General features: G+C 40.7%; 2 protein-coding genes across 3 annotated transcripts in view; one reads left to right on the forward strand and one right to left on the reverse strand.

Moving 5' to 3' along the window:
- The window catches only part of LOC124802870 (UDP-N-acetylglucosamine--dolichyl-phosphate N-acetylglucosaminephosphotransferase), a 149092-nt gene that overhangs the window by 78411 nt on the left and 43822 nt on the right, over positions 1-26859 (forward strand). The window lies entirely within an intron of this gene.
- LOC124802871 (beta-1,4-mannosyl-glycoprotein 4-beta-N-acetylglucosaminyltransferase) lies at positions 899-23675 on the reverse strand. 2 transcript variants are annotated; one of them, XM_047263914.1, is made up of 5 exons: positions 22535-23675; positions 21433-21814; positions 19553-19734; positions 4246-4547; positions 899-2567 (listed from the first exon to the last, which is right to left on the reverse strand). In XM_047263914.1, the coding sequence occupies exons 2-5, from the start codon at positions 21802-21804 to the stop codon at positions 2245-2247; spliced, it is 1179 nt and encodes a 392-aa protein (XP_047119870.1). In that variant the 5' UTR covers positions 21805-21814; positions 22535-23675; the 3' UTR covers positions 899-2244. The 2 variants fall into 2 exon arrangements, with proteins under 2 accessions (XP_047119870.1, XP_047119869.1); XM_047263913.1 differs by having other exon boundaries at positions 21433-21818.

Consider the following 26859-nt stretch of genomic DNA (forward strand, 5'->3'; position numbering starts at 1 on the left):
CCATTGTGTTAGATATCTCCCTCTATGTTTGACCTAAGAACATGTTCTAGGATTGTACAACAGATGGGTGTCATTGAGACTGGATGGTTGTTTCATGGATGACTTCCAATACCCTTCATGTAGACACGTTTGACCTGTACTTTATTCCAATCACTGGACAGCTTTTGTTCAAGGTATCTTTGGTATATTAATGTTAAAATTGAAGCTAATGCGGCTGGTTGTAGGATATGTCACAAATTCTATAAGGCCCAGGAGCCTTGTTCAGCATTGTCAATTTTGGTTGTTTTCCAGTGACTCTGATGTCACTCACCTTTGTGGTGATGCGAGAATTTAACTAGGACAGTGCTTCTGTTTCAGCGAGTCCGTTATCGTGACAGTCTGTGTCTTTATTGGAAATGGAGCCTGTAGGTACCCGTGGCACAACTATTTATAATAAATAAAAATAAGTAGAAGAATGGTTATATTGTGACAACTAAGGGTAAAACTTCATTTGACAACTATTTTAAAAGTAAAATAAGTGCCTCAGTTACAGTGTGATTCAAATTCAATTTATACTGATGTGGGATAGAAAATTTATTTGACTAATATTATTTGAACTAAACATTAAGTATGTGAAGAATCCCTTGGGCCCTGCATAATATAATTTTTTATATGACATTCCATATGACAGTTGTTATAACTTTAAGCCAGGAACAAAGGGTAATCATCACAGCAAACTAATGTGAGAAAGAAATCTTTCATGATGTTACAACAGTAATAATGGCCCATTTTTTTAAACAAAGATACTGGATGGAGATATACTCCAAAATAAATGTGTTCTCATTGAAATGTGAACTCAACTCATTTGTATATGAATGCAGTATGTTTACTGATACATTTTTAATAATTACACACAAAATTTTACATATTTTCAGTGTGCTTTGCTCTTTATATCATATGAATAACAGATGTGCTAGTTACTTACAACATTGAGAAAATAACATTTTTAGATAAGTTGATAATTGATAGGAAAATCAGTCTTATACATTACATTTGTAGGCTGGTGTAATATAACCACCATATAACATGAAATTTTTCTACGGTAAAAGCTTACTATAGCACCAACAAACACATTATGCACCAGCCCTAAGATTCACATAGCTTCAGCATATAACAAACTGATATGTAGTAAGTGTGATTAGTATTTTTCAGGAAGAGAGCAAATTACATATCACAGCAAATTATTATTATTAGGCACGATTAATTGAAAAGTCAGTAGCAATAACAAAGTATTATAACCTTTCTTTCTCAGTTATATTATTTTTTCAGATTTCATCCCTCCTGTCCTGAAATTAAAATAAAATACTGAGCTGCTTTAAACAATATAATCAGATTTTAATAATTTCCTCACCACCACTGAAAAAAAAATAGCATCTCTAAAGCTCAATAAATACATTGTACATCAACTGCAACAGATCTTAAAGAAATAGTTAAATGTTATATACACGCAGCAGGAGAGCTGCCACTCCTCATACTTCTCTCTCTCTCTCTCTCTCTCTCTCTCTCTCTCTCTCTCTCTCACACACACACACACACACACACACACACACACACACACACGGTCAATGATAAGGGAAGACCTGGAAACAATTTTGTAAAAGTAAATGGAGGAACATCTGTAGGATGTAACATTAAAATAATCAGAATGAAGAAAAAACATTACTTCAATCCAAAAAAATGGCACATGTATTCTGTGTTCAGTATCCTTATTGACCAGCATATTTAATAGATAATGCACTGCTTAACAACTGTGTTAAAAGAGTTAGAACTATAGTAATATGTAGTGTTTAAAACACAATAAAGTTCTAAAAAATTAAAAATATTAGCATCTTGTGGGAACTGAACTCTGGACATTCAGAGTTTAGTCAAACTCTTAATCACAGTGTTGTAAATGAAATGTAGAACAATAGCAATTCTGCAACTACAGATGTTCTTAATTTTAGTCTTGTTTTATTATTTTTAAGGGGTGTGTGTCACATTTCACTCTGCAAATACTCAGATGGCCAACCATTAAATGCAAAAGATTTTCTGTAATGTAGTATTACTGAACACAGCATCCATGTAAGATAAGTTCTCACAACAGAAATTTAAAGCAGCACATCCTGATTTGATGCTGCTAATTTAGATATGAGTACTTTGCATAAAAAAAACCTCTTTTCTTTTTTGGTACCATAGAATTCATGTTATTAAAAATAAATAAAACAATTAGTAATCAAGACCAACACGATCATAATAGTTCTTAAACAGTAAATCATACAACTGCACCTCAGTAAGTGCAGAAGCCGGAGCAAACTCATGGTCTCCCATTCTGGTTTTTAGCAGTTCTGTTTTACCATCTAACCAAACACCTGCTCCCATAGCATCTTCTACAGTGTGTGTGTCCACATGGGGCGGTAACTGCAGATTCTCATGTCCCACATGATTTGTCAGAAGTGGTAAGGTTGATACAATTTCAGATGGCGTCCCGCAAGGCACACAAACCCAACCTCCATAGTGATTGAGGTCTCCTAACTCCACAAAATTCTCACCTGGAAAAGATATGATTTGATCATTTAAATATCAAAGGACTACCTGGTAACATTTTCATGTAAAATGCACAATTTTTAGTAGACAGAAAACAAAGATTTCTATATACCAGAATTATGAATAGAAACATCTGAATGCACACATTCTTTACGTGATAAAGATTTATGTGAATACTATGAATCTCTTCAGTTTCTGCATGCAACACAATAAATTAGCTTAATTATTTTAGAGACTTGGAAAAATATTTTGTGAAAAGAGTAGGTTCAGAATAATTACAAAATAAGAATGAATGAGTGAAGAACGGAATGTATTTTCGCAATGGTTCAAATCTACGCAGCCATCCAGGTTTAGGTTTTCATGATTTCCCTAAATCAGTCAATGCAAATGCTGGGGTTTTCCTTTGAAAGGGCACAGCTGATTTCCTCCTCCATCCTTGAAACATTCTGACATTGTGCTCGGCCTCTAATGACTTTGATGTCAACAGGGTATTAAACCCTAATCTCCTTTCATTCCTCCTTTTATCTTTCAGTGCTGAGATACATTGAAAATTCACTATTCACATCAAAATATTAGGTTCACACCATCTTGCTTACGTCAGAAAACAATTGTCATAGACCACAGACTAGTGTTTTACTTTTATTTTTCATACAAAAAGAGAGGTACTTCCTTTTTTTAAATTACTTTCCATACTTATACAACATGTGTGATTATGGCTATGAAAATTGTATCAGTGATAAGCTGAACCATTAAATTCTGCTCGTTTAGTGCTCAAAATCCCCACGATCTTAATTTTAATGAGTGGTGCAGTTGACACACAGCATCATTACGAAGATCAACAGGGATAATATACCAATCATAATTAAAATTAGAGTTAAAATTTTCAGACCTTCTACGTCATTGCACACCAGCAGAAAATACTACAATCACACAAAAAATAAATAAAGGAATTGCTTATGATGTACTAAAAGTGGAAAAATATAAAACAGTGATGGAAGAGAACTAATTGCCACATTTAGGACATCTAGTTAGAGAGCAAACAGGAAAGAAAGTCAAATGTGAACAACTAAACAGTCCATTTCCATGGCCTGTCTCAACTTATGCAGCAGGGGAAGTTATTAAGAAAGGTTTGATGCCAGTGTCCCAGCTAACTGGATAACAAAATACATTTTCTATGTTGGGGACTGCATAATCACACCACACAACAATTTGTAATACACTCTGTGCTATTTTCTTCATAGCTTCTATTTATGTGTAACTCACTTTCTGATTTTGCTTTTTTCCTGCATTGACTGCATAAACAGACTTCATACTTGGCCTTCTTCTTTTATATGAAAATTTCAATTTGTCAGCAATTCAGTTGGTTCTCATTCCTATGCCTCAAGGCCATCCCACCTGTGTGTGTGTGTGTGTGTGTGTGTGTGTGTGTGTGTGTGTGTGTGTGTGCGCGCAGTTATTGATATCTCTTTTTCCTTTTCTTTTAAAATAAATAAATAAATATACCTGACAGTCACCTAAAAGCAATAGCACTGTTATCTGCTTATCCCTTTTACCATGGTTTCATTCTGGTCTTCATACTGTATACACCTGCATGCACTTGTGTCCAGATTTGGCTGCTTGTTTCACATTTACAAATTAATGTACCAAATAGTATTCCAGATTATTACTGCTTAAGGAACATACCTCTGTTTAAAGGCTGTTCTCTGCCATTTGCGAAGAGCCACGCCCCTGTAGCAGAGAGTGTGTGCCGTGGATGCATCCAAAAGAATCCATACACAGTCCATCTGGCCCGAAAGAGTACTGGAGTTGGTAACCCATCATACAATTTTAGAAAGAGTAATGCACCTGCATTTGGAATAAATCCTGTGCTTTTCCCCCAACTTGATATTAGGTCATCTGGTTGCAAATCTGCAACCAGTTGTGTCCAGTCAAATCCAGCTGTAACCTGTAGTGTTCGAGAACACCAAGAGCGACACCATCCTGACCTGCAATTTGTTGAAATAGTAAGATATACAAGTGAGGTTCACAAGTACGTTCTCAGTGGACCTTTGTGTTACAAATATTTTATGTGACATCTCTCAGTGCACACATTAATGTGCAAAGGAATTTTTAGTCTATTGTACAGCTAAGTTAAATTAAACTAAGATTAAGGTATGATCATGCTGATATGTATTTACCTTGGTAACATAAAGACAGCCATTCTTTACCCTTGTATGAAGTGTGCCACGTGCCTGCTTGAGGGTTAATAAGACTGAATTATTGACTTAACATAAATCTCTGGATTTTCATTCAAGATGAAATGTGGTGTTCTTCATCTGTCGTATTTTGGGCCTGCAGCTAGCTGTAGTTGAATACTTTCTTTAATACTGTGGCTGTATACTTAACAGCCATCTTTCGAGTGAACCCCAAGACAGACAGCAAAAAATTAGTGGGAATATTAATTACATTAAGCTGCAGTCCTGAAATGTCATGCATAAATGTTTTTGGTTTTGGTATATCTTAGGTGTTCTGATATGTAGTTATGTGTATTTTGTGCTTCCCAGTAACATTCAAATACAGGTGGTCACTTTTAACAGAAAGGTAAATTCTATATTTTATTGGTTACAAATTCCTGTAATTCTGTAGTTTACCTGTTGCCTGTCTTTCTTGGTAAAATATTTACCTTTTAACTATAGCAATTTAAATCTGTATTTGTGTTGATTATGATCATTTTCTTTGTTTCTTAGTTCCCAATTTCTGAGTGTATATTGCAACAAAGTGCTATCCGGCTTTGTATTTTTTTTTTCATAAAATGACAGCATTGTTGGTAGTTGTTTTAGTCATCTGTGGATCAGTTTTACAAAGAATTTCATTTGCAGCTTTTACTTGTAGTATTTCAAAATTGTCCATATAAAAATGAGAACTAAAGAGCTATTGCAACTACACAATTAGATATTTATAAAGTGTCAACACAATAATTGCAGGCACTGGAGGAAAAAGGTGAAGCTGAATGAAGAAGAGCACAAAGTACAGAAAAATCCTCCCACTGTAGTTAGAGAGCATGTTCCTGCCTGTGGTGTTCTGAATCAATGATACAAAGAAACTGGAAGGGATTGTATGTTTTCCTTAAATGTATAGGAAACATATCTGGTGATTGAAATATTAGAAGAAATTCAAGGAATAGTGTGACAAGTCATTGCTCTTTTGTCTGCTTCACGATTTCTTGAACCACTTTTATGGTGCACTGCTTCCTTGAGCTTTTATTTGGTCCACTTTTTCTTACTGCATTTGTCTTTCTTATCCCTTTGTCATTATTCTTCTGTTTCTTTGATATTCTTCCTGTGTGTACCCTATTCATATCACTTCTGTATTACTTAGGCCTGTGTTGTCATGTTAAAGATCTGTGACAAATCTTGTATAAAATCTTGAATTATGCACTAATTTAAATTATAAAAATATAAAGTACTGCAGTACACTGTCAAAGACTTTATAAAATATCTTTTTCAAGTTATCTTTGTCAAAATTGTTTTATAGTGTAATAAGAGCTTTACCATTCATTGCTGCTCTTTAACAAAGTGATTACCTGATCTTGAAGAGGAAGTAGTCAACTATTCTTCACCATCTGAGTTTCATTTCATCCTGTGTCAAACTCCTCAACTCTTTTCTACTTCATTTTCTTTGCCCTAGGAGATCCTTTCATTACAAAACTCCCCATTAGATTTATTCAAATGGAAAAGAAACAAGAAAAATAATTCATATTTACACCATCTGCCAAATTGTAAAAGACTGTATAACTTAAGCCACTTTTACATGAATGACTTTCTTCTCCTAATTGACTACTCATGTTAAGTGAGTCTACTGCAGTGCCCGTGGCATATTCTTACTGTACCAACATTTGCTACCGTTTTCGTTTCCACATTGGTGCCAAAATGGTGTATGTTGTGATTGTTGGTGGGATCATTTAGATGGCGCAAGAGTGTTACAGAGATGGTCAGCAAACTCCAGTGGCAGACACAACAACAGAGGTATTGTGCATCACACAGAGGTTTACTACTGAAATATTGAAAGAGTACTTTCTGTGAATGGTTTGACAACATATTACTTTCTCCGACATACATCTCATGAAATGACCATGATGAGTGAGAAAATCTGAAAAATTAGAGCTAATGTAGAGGCTTGCCAACAATCATTCTTTCCACGTGCCATTTGAGAGTGGAACTAAGTTAGTGGTACTAAAAGCACCCTTCCAAATGTACCTTCAGGTGGCTTGTCGAGTATTCATGAAGATGTAGATGCTGTCTGCTATACTATTTGGTATATACATAGTGTAACTGAGATTATGAGGAACTATGCTTCTTACAAAAAGTCAAGACTATAGTAACAACATCTAACAACTAGCTATGATAATAGGGATCATTAATAACCAAAGCAAAATTCATAGTGGATGTATTTGACAAATGTTGTATGGTAATTCTCCACATTTCTGAGAACTGAAAGAACAGGAAAGTGTTGTGCTCAAATACACTCCTGGAAATGGAAAAAAGAACACATTGACACCGGTGTGTGTCAGACCCACCATACTTGCTCCGGACACTGCGAGAGGGCTATACAAGCAATGATCACACGCACGGCACAGCGGACACACCAGGAACCGCGGTGTTGGCCGTCGAATGGCGCTAGCTGCGCAGCATTTGTGCACCGCCGCCGTCAGTGTCAGCCCGTTTGCCGTGGCATACGGAGCTCCATCGCAGTCTTTAACACTGGTAGCATGCCGCGACAGCGTGGACGTGAACCGTATGTGCAGTTGACGGACTTTGAGCGAGGGCGTATAGTGGGCATGCGGGAGGCCGGGTGGACGTACCGCCGAATTGCTCAACACGTGGGGCGTGAGGTCTCCACAGTACATCGATGTTGTCGCCAGAGGTCGGCGGAAGGTGCACGTGCCCGTCGACCTGCGACCAGACCGCAGCGACGCACGGATGCACGCCAAGACCGTAGGATCCTACGCAGTGCCATAGGGGACCGCACCACCACTTCCCAGCAAATTAGAGACACTGTTGCTCCTGCGGTATCGGCGAGGACCATTCGCAACCGTCTCCATGAAGCTGGGCTACGGTCCCGCACACCGTTAGGCCGTCTTCCGCTCACGCCCCAACATCATGCAGCCCGCCTCCAGTGGTGTCGCGACAGGCGTGAATGGAGGGACGAATGGAGACGTGTCGTCTTCAGCGATCAGAGTCGCTTCTGCCTTGGTGCCAATGATGGTCGTATGCGTGTTTGGCGCCGTGCAGGTGAGCGCTACAATCAGGACTGCATACGACCGAGGCACACAGGGCCAACACCCGGCATCATGGTATGGGGAGCGATCTCCTACACTGGCCGTACACCGCTGGTGATCGTCGAGGGAACACTGAATAGTGCACAGTACATCCAAACCGTCATCGAACCCATCGTTCTACCATTCCTAGACCGGCAAGGGAACTTGCTGTTCCAACAGGACAATGCACGTCCGCATGTATCCCGTGCCACCCAACGTGCTCTAGAAGGTGTAAGTCAACTACCCTGGCCAGCAAGATCTCCGGATCTGTCCCCCATTGAGCATGTTTGGGACTGGATGAAGCGTCGTCTCACGCGGTCTGCACGTCCAGCACGAACGCTGGTCCAACTGAGGCGCCAGGTGGAAATGGCATGGCAAGCCGTTCCACAGGACTACATCCAGCATCTCTACGATCGTCTCCATGGGAGAATAGCAGGCTGCATTGCTGCGAAAGGTGGATATACACTGTACTAGTGCCGACATTGTGCATGCTCTGTTGCCTGTGTCTATGTGCCTGTGGTTCTGTCAGTGTGATCATGTGATGTATCTGACCCCAGGAATGTGTCAATAAAGTTTCCCCTTCCTGGGACAATGAATTCACGGTGTTCTTATTTCAATTTCCAGGAGTGTATTTCAAAACATCAGCCTTTATTTCTTCGAGAAATTCTTTACGTACAAAAGAATACAGCAGTGTGTAACACCTTTTTACTTTACCCTTTTCTCTAGTTTTCTTTCTCAGAGCCAAGTAACATCCAAAACAATTTTTCTGCTTCAACAGAATTGCATTTTACTCTGCTGAAACCATTTTCAACAAATAGATGAGAACCATTCTTATTTACTCACAATGTAAGCTTTTTCTTTATCCAAGTACTTAAAATGGAGATATCATTTTGGTCATATATTTGGTTTGTGTTGTGGGAGAACATCCATAGAAAAAACATTTGCTCTCCACGAATAAAATAAGAGTTAAATGACACAAAATTCATTACTGCAGTGAGTGTCAGCAAACAAGATCGTGTTAACTTCTGATATCAAGAGACTAAGATGCTGTCCCCTGTTCCTACACATGAGCAATCTTCAGAATACTCAGGCTTTTAGAGCTCAACACTCAACACAGTCAGCTAACTGCTGGCATCACTGACCCATTTGCAATGTGACTGGCAGCTAATTTACATGTTGGCGTGTGACACACACACTTACCACAAGTAGTCAATTTTGGCCAGAAAGTCACACATGTAAAACAGGATTTACTGTAGGGAGGTACAATAGGAAGCCACATCTTCCAACACTGCCCCATATGATGCAGTGACTCCTGGGTGTCCCTCATCTTGACCTCGGGCAAGTGTGACTAACATACGCATACTGCCAAGTGATCAACTGTACAAATTCTGTGCATGTGTGAGGCACTTGACCATCCATGCACACATGCGCTCAGCTGATTCAGCAGGATTATGTAGGCTACAGCCTTGATGCCTGAGCATCCGCTGTTTGCCCACTGCTACCCAATGAGTTGGAACAGCCTGTCCCACATCATGTAAGATTAAATTTGGGCCCACAGCTTGCGTCATGCTGTTCAGATATGATTTTGTCGAATAATACTGCTCATGTACAGTCAATTTTATCATCTTAAATTATATCATTATGTGTTTTACCTTGTGCATCCTATTTGTCACAGTGAAAATGTTGGCTGATAAATAAAGAGTGCCTTCACATGAAAAATAAAATCTATGAGTGTCTATTAGTTAACATTGTGAAACCTGTTTATGATTTCTCTCAAGGGGTTACACTGATTAAAATGCAGAACTCGCATTTATGAGGAACAGCATTCAAATTTATGTTCAGCCATTCAGAGTTAGCTGTTTTGTCGTTTCCCTAATCTTCTTTCCTTCACTGGCATTGTCCATAACAGGCTTTAGTGCCGTCTCCAGTGAGATGATCTTCAGTTGAATGTTAAATGCTAAGCTTGTCTTTTTCCTTTTGAAGTTGATAATGCTGATACCTGCTGTGCACTGCCTGTATTACTGAACTTTTTGCATAAAATTGACTCTGGTCATATGTGTAATAATACCCTCAGATACTGAACATGCCTAAAAGTTTCCCAACATGTTAATGGCAACAATATCAACCCAAAATAAGGGTACCTGTGAGAAAATTAACCTTTCAAGAATGATATGTGCTTAAGAAGACTCAGAGTGAATGTTTTGTATACTACTTCTGTAACACACTTTTTCCTTTTTTAATCAGAATTACCTACAATGTCTGAAAACGGTTATTAAGAATATCTGCTACACAAATCTATAGTAGAAATCACCCTTCTTAAGTTGACATCTTCTTTGTCTCTCTCACAAAATTCCATGTTTTGTTTTGCATTTGTATTAATATCAAACAAAGTATCCACACCAAAATTTTTCTGAAGTTTCCTGACAGTATTGCATAGGAGTGAGGTAGGCTTCATGATTCCTAGCTACCTTGTACAATTTTAATTTTATTCAAGAAGATGCACCAATGTCTTCCACAGACGTGAAATTTTCTCCAGTGATTCTGCCACATTTTGTTTTCTTTAAACAACAGTTTTCAACAATTTGGAAATATGTTCAATGAATATAAACATTGGTTTATTATAAGCCTCTTCACAACTGGCTTCATTGTTTCCTAACATTTTTACATCATGAAAGTGATTTTTTTCTGCATGAAAATGCAAATGCCATGACAGTTTCTTTTTTTATTCTAAATGAGAAACACAATATTTTGTATGTACTACTAATTTAATTTTATTGAGTTGACCAATTTTCAGCTTATAAGGCTATTTGATGATGACACTGTAGATGAAAAATGGTTAACTCAATAAAATTAGAACATACACAATATTCTGATCTTCATTTACAATTCTGTTGTTCTGTCAGGAATGATGGGAGAATGAGTTAACCTCTTCTGTTTCTTCAGCAACTCTGTTTTGATCACAAAGCTGGCAATCTTCTGTTAGCACTATGTTTAGCCACCTGTGGGCACCAAAAGACTTCAAAGATCCCAGCAGAAGGATTAAAATGTAAAACTGTTGAAGGTTAAAAGAAGAAAATGAAGAAGCTTTATCACGCACAAGATTTTACTTTTACTGACTGCGGCCACACATTCATTCTCTGTGTTACAAAGATCTCGTCAGGAAGGAGAACTTTCAGAGGTATTCAATGAGTAAAGACGTACATTAAAGAAAACAAGCAAATCACAGAAACTTAGCCTGGATACTGTATTAGCAATAAACTATCTTTCTAGTGATTAATGCTATTCACACTTATGTCAGCTAAACATAATCAAATACGTAAAAAGGAAAAGTGTTACTCTGAAAAAATAATTCTGCCTTCGCAGTTATATTAGATAGCTGGTATTTATCTGCTACTGGTAGCTTAATATTTACTTGATTATATTGGTATTTTTCAAAGAAAATAGTTACCTACACCTGCACATATGTTCTGTCTTTGTTATGATGTCTAAATATGTGCAACTGGAAATAGCTGTTGGGTTAAAAAAAAAAAAAAATACCAATGTAATTAAGAAAATATAAGCAGACACAGAATCCACAAAAGATACAGACTTATACCATGAACAATGAATAACTGCAATAATACATTATCTTCCTATTATACATATTGTGGCAGCAGCTTTTAACTCTCACTCTAAGATGATATAATGGTGCCAATAAAGCCAACAGCATAAATGCAATAACAATTAGTGAAGCTTAGTGTGCACTACTGCACTCAAATTGACGCATACATGTAGCCATCTCAGATTTTTTGCAGGTGATGCTGTCATTTAGCATCTAATAATCAGAAGATCCAAACCAACTGCAAAATGATTTAGACAAAATGTCTGTATGGTACGAATGGTGGCAACTGGCCCTAAATAATGAAAAGTGTCAAGTCATACACATGAGTACAAGGAATCCATTAAATTTCATTTACACAATAAATCACATAAACCTAAATGCTGGATATAACAATTATGAACAACTTAAATTGCAACAATCACATAGATACTTTTGTGGGAAAGGCAAACCAAAAACTGTGTTTTCTTGACAGAACATTTAGAAGTTGCAACAAATCCACTAGGTGCCCTACATTACTCTTGCCCATCCTCTGCTAGAGTACTGCTGTGCACTATGGGATACTTACCAGGATTAACAGAGGACATCGGAAAAGTTCAAAGAAGGGCAGGTCATTTTTTATAATCGCAAAACATGGGAGAGAGTATCACAGATATGATATGTGAGGTGGTGTGTCAGTCACTAAAACAAAGGTGTCCTTCACTGCAGTGAGATCTCTTCACAAAATTTCAATCTCCAACTTTTCCTCCGTGAATGTGAAAATATTTTGTTGAGACCCACTTACACAGGGAGAAAAGATAATCATGATAAAATTACAGAAATCAGAGCGTGCACAGAAAAATTTAAGTGTTCATTTTTCCTGCCCACTGTTTGAGAGTGAAACAATAAAGAAATAGTCTGATTTGATGAACAATCTGCCAGGCACTTAATTGTGAATTTCAGAGTAGTCATACAGATGCAGATCTTGAGGGGAAGTAGTAGTGTTGAGGTATGTTTTTCCACTAAAGTAAATAACAAATGAAATAAGTCTGTCATGTGTAGTCCCATCCTTTCAATTTTGGAAGCTCGTGTGTTAACCGTTTCACTATCAATGGAACGTACGTGGCCCACAATAGGCTATCAGAGGACTAGTGGGAATTTGCTGACTGTTATTGCTATGTACTATGTGCCAAACTGGTTTGTGCAAAACCTGTTTCAAACCATATCTTAGGTAGGAGGATCGATATGGCTGCTACATGAGATACTTGAATATGCTTGTAATGATAGAGAGCTTGTTATCTGGATCTCTGAAAACATATATCATAAAGGAAAATACAGGATAATCTTTAATCATCACAAATACACTATGTGATCAAAAGTATCCGGACACCTGGCTGAAAATGACTTAAAAGTTCGTGGTGCCCTCCATCGGTAATATTGGAATTCAGTGTGGTGTTGGCCCACCTTTAGCCTTGGTGACAGGTTCCACTCTTGCAGGCATACACTCAGTGCTGGAATCTTTCTTGGAGAATGGCAGCCCATTCTTCGTGGAGTGCTGCACTGTGAGAGGTGCTGCTGTCAGTCAGTGAGGCCTGGCACATAGTCGGCATTCCAAAACATCGCAAACGTATTCTATAAGATTCAAGTTGGGACTCTGTGCAGGGCCAGTCCATTACAGGGATGTTATTGTCGTGTAACCACTCCGCCACAAGCCGTGCATTATGAAAACAGGTCCTCGAAACTTCCTGGCAGATTAAAACTGTGTGCCGGACCGAGACTCAAACTCTGGACCTTTGCCTTTCCCGGGCAAGTGCTCTACCATCTGAGCTACCCAAGCACGACTCACACCCCATCCTCACAGCTTTACTTCTGCCAGTTCACAGGAGAGCTTCTGTAAAGTTTGGAAGGTAGGAGACAAGATACTGGCAGAAGTAAAGCTGTGAGGACGGGCCGTGAGTCGTGCTTGGGTAGCTCAGATGGTAGAGCACTTGCTCGCGAAAGGTATGGGTCCCGAGTTCGAGTCTCGGTCTGGCACACAGTTTTAATCTGCCAGGAAGTTTCATACCAGTCCGCTGCAGAGTTAAAATCTCATTTTGGATGAACAGGTCCTCGATTGTGTTGAAAGGTGCAATTGCCATTCCCGAATTGCTCTTCGACAGTGGGAAGCAAGAAGGTGCTTAAAACATCAATGTATGCCTGTGCTGTGATAGTTGCATGCAAAACAACAACACGTGCAAGGCCCCTCTACGAAAAGCACGACCACACCATAACACCACCACTCTGAATTTTACTGTTGGTACTACAAACACTGGCAGATGATGTTCACTGAGCATTCACCATACCCACACCCTGCCATCAAGCGAGGTGTCATTTGGCATTTACCGGCATGATGTGTGGCTTATAAGCAGAAGCTCGACTGTGTACTCCAAATTTTCTCACCTCCCGTCTATCTGTCATATTACTTGTAGTGGATGCTGATGCAGTTTGGAATTACTGTGTGATGGTCTGAATAGATGTCTGCCTATTACACAATACGACCTTCTTCAACTGTCAGCAGTCTCTGACAGTCAACAGATGAGGTTGGCACGTACACTTTTGTGCTGTATGTGTCTCTTTACATTTCCAATTCACTTTTACATCAGAAACAGTTGACTTAGGGATGTTTAGGAGTGTGGAAATCTCGTGTACAGACTTATGACACATGTGACACACAATCACCTGACCACGTTCAAAGTCCGTGAATTCCGTGGAGTGCCCCCTTTTTCTGCTCTCTCATCACATAGTGTAGATATAAGTGCTACTACAAACATGCCATGTACAAAGTTACCAATAGCACAAAACCGGATAGGTCATCAAAAAGACACTCCAGAATGAAATATAGTAATATAGGTTGTAACTGTATAATGAGCAAACAGTAAAGGAAACAAAAGAAAAATTTGGAGTAGGAACTAAAATCTGTGGAGAAGAAATAAAAACTTTGAGGTTCGCTGATGACATTGTAATGCTGTCAGAGACAGCAAAGGATCTGGAAGAGCAGCTGAATGGAATGGACAGTGTCTTGAAAGGAGGATATAAGATGAACATCAACAAAAGCAAAATGAGGATAATGGAATGTAGTTGAATTAAATCGGGTGATGCTGAGGGAATTAGATTAGGAAATGAGACACTTAAAGCAGTAAAGGAGTTTTGCTATTTGGGGAGCAAAATAACTGATGATGGTCGAAGTAGAGAGGATATAAAGTGTAGACTGGCAATGGCAAGGAAAGCGTTTCTGAAGAAGAAAAATTTGTTAACATCGAGCATAGATTGAAATGTCAGGAAGTCATTTCTTAAAGTATTTGTATCGAGTGTAGCCATGTATGGATGTGAAACATAGACGATAAATAGTTTAGACAAGAAGAGAATAGAAGCTTTCGAAATGTGGTGCTACAAAAGAATGCTGAAGATTAGATGGGTAAACCACATAACTAATGAGGAGGTATTGAATAGAATTGGGGAGAAGAGAAATTTGTGGCACAACTTGACTAGAAGAAGGGATCGCTTGGTCGGACATATTCTGGGGCATCAAGGGATCACCAATTTAGTATTGAAGGGCAGCGTGGAGGGTAAAAATCATAGAGGGAGACCAAGAAACGAATACACTAAGTGATTCAGAAGGATGTATGTTGCAGTAGGTACTGGGAGATGAAGAAGCTTGCACAGGACATAGTAGCATGGAGAGCAGCATCAAACCAGTCTCTGGACTGAAGACCGCAACAACAACAACAGGTTGTAACTTCGGAGATGTAATGCAAATAGCTATTAATGAATATGACCACTTGAAAATGGCAAGAAGTGCTGAAACAAGTTCTTCATGATGTAAATATAACAAGTTAATAAAGTGTCAACAGCAACAAAAAACTGGAAGGATATGTATAAGCAGTAGATTTGAATAGGTTTCTTAAATCACATTCACTGTACAACACTCAACAGGCTTGAAAGCCAGTATATTCCTCGTGCAATTTATTAAAAAATTCAAGTAGCAGATTGAAGTCCATTCCTAACTATGCTAACTTCTATTTTTAAAACTGTTTCATTTCCTCCATCAGTGTAATTATTTTTCGGGGTGGGGGTTGGGTGGGGGTGGGGGAAGAAGTTTGATTATACTAAAGCAATATGCAATCAGCCAGATGCTTATAACTGACTCCACTAAGCCTCTACATAATTTTTGCTAATTGCTGTCACTTTAATTATATATATTCTTTACCCTACTACTTTGTCTTTTAATGTGTAGGAGTTTGTAATGCAGCAGAATCTTAAAATTGTATCCTGTAGTTATTAATCTATATTAATTTTGCCTCCATGTTCACATGCGCACACATATTTTCTAATGTACAGCCTTCTGTGTGACAACTTGACTTTCTCCAATAAGTATGGTGTTAGTTTAAGTTCTTCCACGTGTCACCACTTCCCTAAATTGCTTCAGGCATATTCCGGGATGGTTCCTTCGAAAGGGCATGGCCGACTTCCTTCCCATCCTACCCTAACCCGATTGGGACCAACGATCTCATTGATTCCCTCCCCCGAATCAACCAACTAACCAACAAATATTCTTCCAGTACCACAGATAATATCTTTGGTGATCCATGAATAAATTGCTTGTACACTCCTGGAAATGGAAAAAAGAACACATTGACACCGGTGCGTCAGACCCACCATACTTGCTCCGGACACTGCGAGAGGGCTGTACAAGCAATGATCACACGCACGGCACAGCGGACACACCAGGAACCGCGGTGTTGGCCATCGAATGGCGCTAGCTGCGCAGCATTTGTGCACCACCGCCGTCAGTGTCAGCCAGTTTGCCGTGGCATACAGAGCTCCATCGCAGTCTTTAACACTGGTAGCATGCCGCGACAGTGTGGACGTGAACCGTATGTGCAGTTGACGGACTTTGAGCGAGGGCGTATAGTGGGCATGCGGGAGGCCGGGTGGACGTACATCTACATCTACATCTACATTGATACTCCGCAAGCCACCCAACGGTGTGTGGCGGAGGGCACTTTACGTGCCACTGTCATTACCTCCCTTTCCTGTTCCAGTCGCGTATGGTTCGCGGGAAGAACGACTGTCTGAAAGCCTCCGTGCGCGCTCTAATCTCTCTAATTTTACATTCGTGATCTCCTCGGGAAGTATAAGTAGGGGGAAGCAATATATTCGATACCTCATCCAGAAACGCACCCTCTCGAAACCTGGCGAGCAAGCTACACCGCGATGCAGAGCGCCTCTCTTGCAGAGTCTGCCACTTGAGTTTATTAAACATCTCCGTAACGCTATCACGGTTACCAAATAACCCAGTGACGAAACGCGCCGCTCTTCTTTGGATCTTCTCTATCTCCTCCGTCAACCCGACCTGGTACGGATCCCACACTGATGAGCAACACTCAAGTATAGGTCGAACGAGTGTTTTGTAAGCCACCTCCTTTGTTGATGGACTACATTTTCTAAGCACTCTCCCAATGAATCTCAACCTGGTACCCGCCTTACCAACAATTAGTTTTATATGATCATTCCACTTCAAATCGTTCCGTACGCATACTCCCAGATATTTTACAGAAGTAACTGCTACCAGTGTTTGTTCCGCTATCATATAATCATACAATAAAGGATCCTTCTTTCTATGTATTCGCAATATATTACATTTGTCTATGTTAAGGGTCAGTTGCCACTCCCTGCACCAAGTGCCTATCCGCTGCAGATCTTCCTGTATTTCGCTACAATTTTCTAATGCAGCAACTTCTCTGTACATTACAGCATCATCCGCGAAAAGCCGCATGGAACTTCCGACACTATCTACTAAGTCATTTATATATATTGTGAAAAGCAATGGTCCCATAACACTCCCCTGTGGCACGCCAGAGGTTACTTTAACGTCTGTAGACGTCTCTCCATTGATAACAACATGCTGTGTTCTGTTTGCTAAAAACTCTTCAATCCAGCCACACAGCTGGTCTGATATTCCGTAGGCTCTTACTTTGTTTATCAGGCGACAGTGCGGAACTGTATCGAACGCCTTCCGGAAGTCAAGAAAAATAGCATCTACCTGGGAGCCTGTATCTAATATTTTCTGGGTCTCATGAACAAATAAGGCGAGTTGGGTCTCACACGATCGCTGTTTCCGGAATCCATGTTGATTCCTACATAGTAGATTCTGGGTTTCCAGAAATGACATGATACGCGAACAAAAAACATGTTCTAAAATTCTACAAGAGATCGACGTAAGAGATATAGGTCTATAGTTTTGCGCATCTGCTCGACGACCCTTCTTGAAGACTGGGACTATCTGTGCTCTTTTCCAATCATTTGGAACCCTCCGTTCCTCTAGAGACTTGCGGTACACGGCTGTTAGAAGGGGGGCAAGTTCTTTCGCGTACCGCCGAATTGCTCAACACGTGGGGCGTGAGGTCTCCACAGTACATCGATGTTGTCGCCAGTGGTCGGCGGAAGGTGCACGTGCCCGTCGACCTGCGACCGGACCGCAGCGACGCACGGATGCACGCCAAGACCGTAGGATCCTACGCAGTGCCGTAGGGGACCGCACCGCCACTTCCCAGCAAATTAGGGACACTGTTGCTCCTGGGGTATCGGCGAGGACCATTCGCAACCGTCTCCATGAAGCTGGGCTACGGTCCCGCACACCGTTAGGCCGTCTTCTGCTCACGCCCCAACATCGTGCAGCCCGCCTCCAGTGGTGTCGCGACAGGCGTGAATGGAGGGACGAATGGAGACGTGTCGTCTTCAGCGATCAGAGTCGCTTCTGCCTTGGTGCCAATGATGGTCGTATGCGTGTTTGGCGCCGTGCAGGTGAGCGCCACAATCAGGACTGCATACGACCGACACACACAGGGCCAACACCCGGCATCATGGTGTGGGGAGCGATCTCCTACACTGGCCGTACACCACTGGTGATCGTCGAGGGGACACTGAATAGTGCACGGTACATTCAAACCGTCATCGAACCCATCGTTCTACCATTCCTAGACCGGCAAGGGAACTTGCTGTTCCAACAGGACAATGCACGTCCGCATGTATCCCGTGCCACCCAACGTGCTCTAGAAGGTGTAAGTCAACTACCCTGGCCAGCAAGATCTCCGGATCTGTCCCCCATTGAGCATGTTTGGGACTGGATGAAGCGTCGTCTCACGCGGTCTGCACGTCCAGCACGAACGCTGGTCCAACTGAGGCGCCAGGTGAAAATGGCACGGCAAGCCGTTCCACAGGACTACATCCAGCATCTCTACGATCGTCTCCATGGGAGAATAGCAGGCTGCATTGCTGCGAAAGGTGGATATACACTGTACTAGTGCCGACATTGTGCATGCTCTGTTGCCTGTGTCTATGTGCCTGTGGTTCTGTCAGTGTGATCATGTGATGTATCTGACCCCAGGAATGTGTCAATAAAGTTTCCCCTTCCTGGGACAATGAATTCACGGTGTTCTTATTTCAATTTCCAGGAGTGTAGTTTTCAAACTGTCACTGCCATTGCCATCGTAAGTCAAACTACTGACTTAAGGTGTCCTCCATGTAATGGAAGGCACTCAGTTCCAGAAAAATTCAAGAAGTGGGTCACAACTGAGCATTGCTGGGTAGGGTCAGTCAGTCAGTGTTTGTGAAGGTGTACTTTGCGATCCATACACATCCTTGTGTGCTTACTTCATCTTTACTGCTTACACCTTTCCTGTGTTAGTGATTGTGACCCAGTCCTCCCTCCATAATCTCTCCTTTTCCTTAGCCCCAATTTATAAAAGAGCTCTAAGTCTGTTAATGAACATCTGAAAAAAAAAAAAAAAAAAAACTAGGCAGGGGTAGGGAAACGGATACTCGCCTCTTCATGACAAAACTAATCAACACTTCTACAGCCAAATTAGATAACACATTTTAAGTTTTTGTGGCCCTATGGACGCTCTATCATTGTATCAAAATGAATGTTTTGTAAAAGAACTAAGCTAAAACAGTAAGAAATCACAAAAAATTAGAAAAGTATTAGTGAATTAATAGAGATGAGTCAGAAAATTGTTTCATTTAGATTCCAGAAAACAAATGTAAGAAGGAATGGTATGTAGTTGTGCGATCATTACCTTAATTTATGTTCTCCACGTAATATTATCAGTTCAGCAACTGATGAAACTTCCTGCGCTGCCATTTCAATTAGTTCCATACTGGGTCCGGCCTCTATAACACAGATGAGGCGTCGGGGCTGCATTCGACGAGTAGGTGGTGGCAGAGGCGGACGATGCCTCGCCAGCGCTCGCCATACAACCTTATGAGCAAATTAAGAAATTTAGATTGTGTGTGTTTGTGAGTGTGAGTGTGTGTGTGTGTGTGTGTGTGTGTGTGTGTGTGTGTGTGTGCGTGTGTGTGTAAAATTTGAATTCCAGGCAATCAGAAGGAAAGAAATTACAGATGTATTTCCTAGCATAGCTCCAAATACTTCAAATACCTTTCAGAGCACAAAACCCTTCAGCACATGTGGAAAATGCTTCCTTAACTCTTCTTCTAGTCATATAGTTCAGTAAAAATCTGCTGTACATGAAATACTGGAATAGCTAAGACTGTTTGCTATAATACAATAAAAAATACCAGAAATGAGCCAAGAGGTAAAGGGCATAAACCATTGCACATCCCAAGGAAATGTTAATTTTCTCTTCTTGGATAGTTCCAGAGAGACTAAATTAACCTGAACCCCTATAATTATACAACTGCAGCTTTCAAACTCTGCACACTATATCTATGAGTGATAGGAAGTCTGTAGCTGCTAATTGATTTGTTACAAATTGCAATAACACCTTAACACAGGACATGCAGTTTTTACTTTCTCTTCAGACCAATCATGGAAAAGAGACAATGCACATTAGGTTATTTATATTTCTTCAATATACCTTCCAAGTGAATGATAAGTGTTGAGTTATTTATGCCTATTAGACTACTTCACATAGCTAGTAACATAAAAACAGTGCACATCACAACAAAAAGTACAGTGAAGTTTTATCTAGCATTATATAGATAACACAGCTGCACCTTTTACATAAGGTTGTACGAAAGACAAACTACACTACCTAAATACCAAATTACAGACGTCAGCACCATAAAATATAGGTATAATCCATCTGGTCATAATATTACAATTTGTGTGTAGTCTCCTACATCTGTCTTTTAATCCTCTCTTATATTGGTTGGTGTGCATTCTCATTTTACTGAAACTATTAACATACTCTTTTTTTCTGTTATCTTAGTGTATAATTTCCTAACCAGGAAAAATTATTAAAAAAACTTGAGGAAATTGTAATTTTTCTGTACAGCTGATTGTTTTAATATGATATATATACAGAGTGGTCAGAAACAGTGTAAGGTTATTCAGGGTAGGTTGAGCAGAGAAGTAATTGTTAAGAAAAACATTTGACATATCATACCATTTCAGAGTTAATTACCATTGAAGTTTGTAAAGTTGGTTGTTGTTGTGCACAAATTCAAGCATCCTGACACGTACAGTTAGTGTCAGTTGTTTTCATAGCATAGACTGCTCAGCCTTTGACTTGGGTTCAATCCTTACTGCAGTCCCATGTCCAATTTTTGTATCGCTCCCTTGTTCAGTTTTAAGAAACAAATTTTGAAATGTGTTTGGCAACACAAATCTGTGTGTGCAATGGTCTGATTGGCCAATTTCAATGCTAATTAACTCGGAAATGGCACTTTATACTGAATTTTTTTCTTAACAATTATTTCTCAGCACAACCTACCGTGCAACGCCCATACACCCTCTTCAGACTATTTCTGATCACCCTGTGTATTCGGATAGACTGGGTACTTAATACTGCATTTATTATAAGAACTGAAGGAAAAGCTAGACAAGGTGGTGTGGCTGGGCCAATACTGACATCAAATGATGAACTGACAGAGCAAAACAGGTATAAAAAAGCTGCATAGTCCAGTTTCCATGAATGACAGAATGATTGATTACCTCCGGTTGGCCACAGTCACGTCCATGCCACCCTTTGCGGCAGACACAACCATTTGTTGGAGATGTAATTGTGCGCACTGGTTCTGTTCCGGTGGAGAAGCACAGAGAGTTATTCTGCAGCACAAAATTTGCTGTCTGTGGTTTCCCAAGTGTGATTTGTACCTTCTTCTGGGATGTGGAAAATAAGCCAATATCGTTGCTGACTTGTGCTGCTGGTAGAAACTGTATTGTAGACTGTGTGGTACCTGGACCGGAAGCGACAGACACAGGACCTGGTGGTGCTGTTACCAGCAACAGAAATCCTGCAGCTAGCACCTGCAGTGCCAATAGCATGCACAACACAGTCCAACTTGTATTCATGTGGAACAGCATCACAAAACATCTATCTGCAACAAATAATAATATTAATCTATCTAATGTGGACAAGTCACTATGTATTTCTGAAAGGAATTATCTAAAGTTAATTATTCCATGATACATTTCAACAATGTTGTGTTTGTGTTGTGACAGTTTGGTACAGAAAAATAATGGTGTTATTATTCTAAAATTATTGAGGCTTTCATAGTAGCTTATTTGCAAGCTGGCCCGCTGGTGTTCTTCTCAGGCTCCTTAGTAGATGGTAGTCTAATTTAACAACTGTTGAATTTAAATACTGATAACTCCAAGAAGTAGCTTTATTACTTTGTTTGCTGTGTCAGTAATATGTGAGCTAAGAATGCACAGATAAATCCCCCACAGGTAACCGAGTCAGTTGGTGGTATATTTTGCATCAAAATGGAATCAATGAACAACGGGGAGGGGGGGGGGGGACAAAATATATCACCTGTCAATCAATGAATGAAACTGTTCTATATGTCCTCATTTCTCTGTTTCCCCATTAAGATTTGGACACACACACACACGCACACGCACACGCACACACACACACACACACACACACACACACACGGAGGTTGGTTATCTAGTTGGGGAGACAAAAGCATATAATTTCTGGGTGACAGCGTGACAAATAAATTGTACAATAAACCATGGGTTATGCTAATTATCAGTTCTGTATAGCGAATTGCTTTTCAGTGGAAACGTTCAGTTGTTTTCTACTTACCAAGAACGAGAGGAGTTTGTAGAACCGTGCTCAGTCATATCAGGCCATTTCGGAACTGACACTGCATCACTTTACTAACTGCATAAACGCCATAAAATTGTTTTTATTGCCTTGTACGAATGTTCACACTGCCAGCAACAAGCAGTTATTATAGCTCGAGTGTTAATAACCTACTTCGTCTGTGATCAGTCTTCCTTGTTTGTGAACGATGAGCAGAAATCCAATTTATTTTTGGAAAACTAAACTAGGTATAATTTACTGAAATAGGTCTATACATTATCTTTCGTATTATACATTTTTGCTTCTAGATAACTCGTTCATCATACAGATCCGCAAAGCTTATCTTTAAATGTTATACGCGTTGGCATCGCAAAACTGCTTTGCGCCGTAGTGTTCTGCAGCCACCCACATGTATTGTGTGCAGCGGAATAATTTTTAGTTGAGACAACAAATGGACGATAAAAAATCATGTTTACAGATATCTTTTCAGAGGTCCCTGAATCTGTCAACTAATATTACGAAAGTGGTATGCGATCATTAGACGTCGTAACGCGTATCTAAAGGAGCACAATGTTTACGACACGAAACCATTAAAAATTTGTATCAATCCCTACTTATCAAATTTCTAACAGTAGCCGTATAAAATTTTATAAATACAAGTAGAAGTTTCGTTGCACATTTAGAAGCGAATTTCGTTTTCAGTTTAAGAACGATGTAGCATTGTAGCACCAGAACACATCACAGCACTGATAGAAGCGTCTTTGTAATCCTCCCACTTCGGAAACCAGTGAATGAACATATCCACTGTTGCATGCAAAGTACACTCGTTACATTTTTACACCCAAAATGTGTAACGAGCGCATTTGTTAGGATATCTTGTTCACAAGCCAGCGTATGAGTCATCCTATAAAAGTCAAGGGAATGAATGACATTTGTCGTCTGCTTTCGCCATATTTGCTACACACGTGCAAATTATGTCAGGCATTAGTAGTGTAGATCACTACATTAACGTCAAAACATGAACGTAGGAACGAGTTATGGTGCATATTAAATTGCTGCTCATTTTTACATTTAAGGTTTACAGTGTACTTCTGACACGCATTGTAGATGCTTTTTTAACCCCCTATTCGCGGCATTCATTAAACAGTATCTCTGCTAAGATACTGTTCGCTGTTTGCGTCGTCTGCAAAAAGCATAGAGTAGAATAATTCTACTCTACATCGAAAACCAGCGATCTCTTGCCAAGACTAAGACCATATTCATGAGCTGTAACAGAGATACATTTTTCAACTATTACAAAAATGGTTCAAACGGCTCTGAGCACTATGGGACTTAACTTCTGAGGTCATCAGTCCCCCAGAACAACTATTTAAACCTAACTAACCTAAGGACATCACACACATCCATGCCCGAGGCAGGTTTGGAACCTGCGACCTTAACGGTCGAGCGCAACTATTACAAACATGATTTATTATATAGATATAAGATAGTGACATTTTACACCTCTAAATATTAGACAAGTTCAACCTCCGTGAGTGAACTGTCAAAGTGAAGCAGATATGTGACCCATAGTTGGCATGTAATTACATCTAGAAACGAAGTACATTATTTTTGACAATGCCCTGTTACATTGTAGTGTAAAACTACCTATCGTCGTGAGGAAATGAAACCATATTACAAACTGAAAACAAAGAGCAGTGAAATGAGAATAGAGAGAGGTATATATTGTGTACGGAACATAATTTTTAAGAATTATTTATAATTAGTTAGCTCATTGCACTAGCTCTACTGCACAGAAAGGCGATCGTACGCACAGTAGCAATTAATTTCTCTCGAAAACTCGGTTCAATAAATTGACAAAGGAATCAGTAACAGAGAACTTTCAAACTAAAACAAGCAAAGGACAACAGTTTCGACCGCTTGGCCAAAGAATAATAAAAATGTTTCTCTAGCCCCGGTCCGTAGCAGGTGCTTCCCACAAAGCCCCCCTTCCCCCCTGTGGTAGAGCACAGCTCCTGGTATGCGTGGGTATTTACGACGAATCTGTCAACCTGCCTTTGCCTTTCCCCTGGACACGTCGGTTGTGCCGACGGGGTCGTTGCTGTATGTTGCACAGTACTCACTTCAGGCTCTGCCGCTGTATATCATGTAGCCGTCCACTGGTTTTGATGTTGTTCAGGTGGTTCGGGATCGAGCACATAAGCTTGCTTCTTATCGTTGTATTTTATTGGTACTGCACGTTTGTTGCTGTTCAGTGACCTGAAAGGCCCCATATAATGTGGCATGCATACCATCCCTGTTCGTAGCACAGCACCCGAGCACCTTGCAATGTCCTTGTGTATAAACACCGTATGAGGCGTAGCTACATGTGTCTTTATCTGCCGCAACATATATGTTGCCTCTGGTGACTTATTGGTAAGTTGTGCTACAAAAAATACCGCCAGTAGGCACACCCTTTCCCTATAAACCATTTCTACTGTTGAGGGCCCTGTGTCAGGATTAAAGGATGTCCGCAGCACAAGGTGATTTTCCATGATCTGTCACACCACATAATTACACCCTTTAACGTCGTGTGCCATATGGATGATGGATGGCCAGATGGATGATAGCTGGTCATGTTGTGATGTTGGAATCCACATAATTCAGGTAGTATTAGAAACAGTGTTGATTCAAACTATCACCCTGGTAGGTGCTGACGTGAGATGGACATGTGAATTGTGACACCCATGTGTTAAGAAGGCCATTACTATAGTTTCTGCTGACGTCTCTCCAACAGGCTCTGTGTATAACTGACAAATGCTGTGAACAAATAACAGTATTCCTCTGACAGTGGCAGCAGACTTATGTAGTCTTTGTGCACATGGAAGAATCGATTTGTCATTTCCAGGAAGTCCTCTACAGTCTTTTGCACATGACTACCAACTTTTCACCATTGATAGGCTGGGTGCGTCCTCACCCAAATGCGGTAATCTTTTTTTTGTACCAGTATTAAGAAAAGGAAAGTTACTATTCACCCTATAGTGGAGATGCTAAGTTGCAGACAGGCACAACAAAAAGACTGTCACAAATAAAGCTTTCAGCCCATAAGGCCTTCTTAAAATATAGACAGTAGACACACATGCACACTCATGCAAACACAACACACACACTCACATGACTACAGTCTCAGGCAACTGTAGCCACACTGTGAGCAGCAGCACCAATGCATGTGGGGAGTGGGTGGGGGTAAGTAGGAGGCTGGAGTGTGGAGGGGGAGGGATAGTACAGTAAGGGTGGCAGACAGTGCAGTGCTGCTGTGGAGTGCGCAGGGATGAGGCAGAGATGGTAGGGCAGTTGGGAGGTTAGACAGAGGGTTTCTTGGCCACAGTTTGTTGGTGCCCATTCATCCAGACAGACGGACAGACATGTTCGTTGTCATGCTCACATAGGATGTAGCATAGTGGTTGCAGCTTAGCTTGTAGATCAGGTGACTGTTTTCACAGGTAGCCCTGCCTATGATGGCATAGACGATGTTTGTATCCAGACTGGAGTAGATATTGGTGGGAGGATGTATGGGACAGGTCTTGCATCGTGGTCTATTACAGGGGTATGAGCCATGAGAGAAGGGGTTGGGAGCAGGGACTGTGGAGGGATGGACAAGTATATTGTGTAGGTTTGGTGGACAACAGAATGCCAGTGTGTGTGTGGGGGGGGGGGGGGGGGGGGGGGTGAGAAGGATAGTGGGCAGGACATTTCTCATTTCAGGGCATGACGAGAGGTAGTCAACACCCTGGTAGATAATGTAATTCAGTTGCTCCAGTCCAACCAACAAGTTGCCTGTCTGCATGAATGGCCACCGACAAACTGTAGCCGAGAAAAAAGTGGACCACCCTGTTGCTGAGCATGCTGCCCAACACGACATCCATCATTTCAATGACTGCTTCACAGCCTGTGTCGTATGGAACCTTCCCACCAACACCAGATTATCTGAATTGTGCAGGTGGGAACTCTCCCTGCAATATATCCTATGTTCCCATAACCCTCCTTGCCTCAACCCTTGTTCGTCACTTTTCTCACCCATCCAGCCTCCCTGTTCCCATTCCAGCATTATACAGCCCTCATTCCACCATCGTACCCATTCTTTTCACTTCTCTCCTTTTCAAATCCCCATCTCTCCCTCTCTCCCCACCTCTCCTCTGTCCTCTGTCTAACCTCCCGACTGCACATAGCTGCCGTAACCTCTCCACCTTGTCCCTGCACACTCTCCAGCAGCACTGCACCGTCCGCCACCCCTACCCTACTATCACTCCCCCTCCCCGCCCCTGCCTCCTCCTTACCCCCACCCC

This window comes from Schistocerca piceifrons, chromosome 6 (assembly GCF_021461385.2).
Source record: "Schistocerca piceifrons isolate TAMUIC-IGC-003096 chromosome 6, iqSchPice1.1, whole genome shotgun sequence".
Lineage (NCBI taxonomy): Eukaryota > Metazoa > Arthropoda > Insecta > Orthoptera > Acrididae > Schistocerca > Schistocerca piceifrons.

What these genes read in the sequence shown, in the direction of transcription:
- LOC124802871 (XM_047263914.1), bottom strand. Translation starts at nt 21,804, where the DNA reads ATGCTGTTCCACATGAATACAAGTTGGACTGTGTTGTGCATGCTATTG. An exon ending in CGTGGAGAACATAAATTAAG is followed by an intron (nt 4,548 to 19,552) that starts GTAATGATCGCA and finishes AACAAATTGCAG; the next exon opens with GTCAGGATGGTGTCGCTCTT. An exon ending in AGAACAGCCTTTAAACAGAG is followed by an intron (nt 2,568 to 4,245) that starts GTATGTTCCTTA and finishes TATCTTTTCCAG; the next exon opens with GTGAGAATTTTGTGGAGTTA.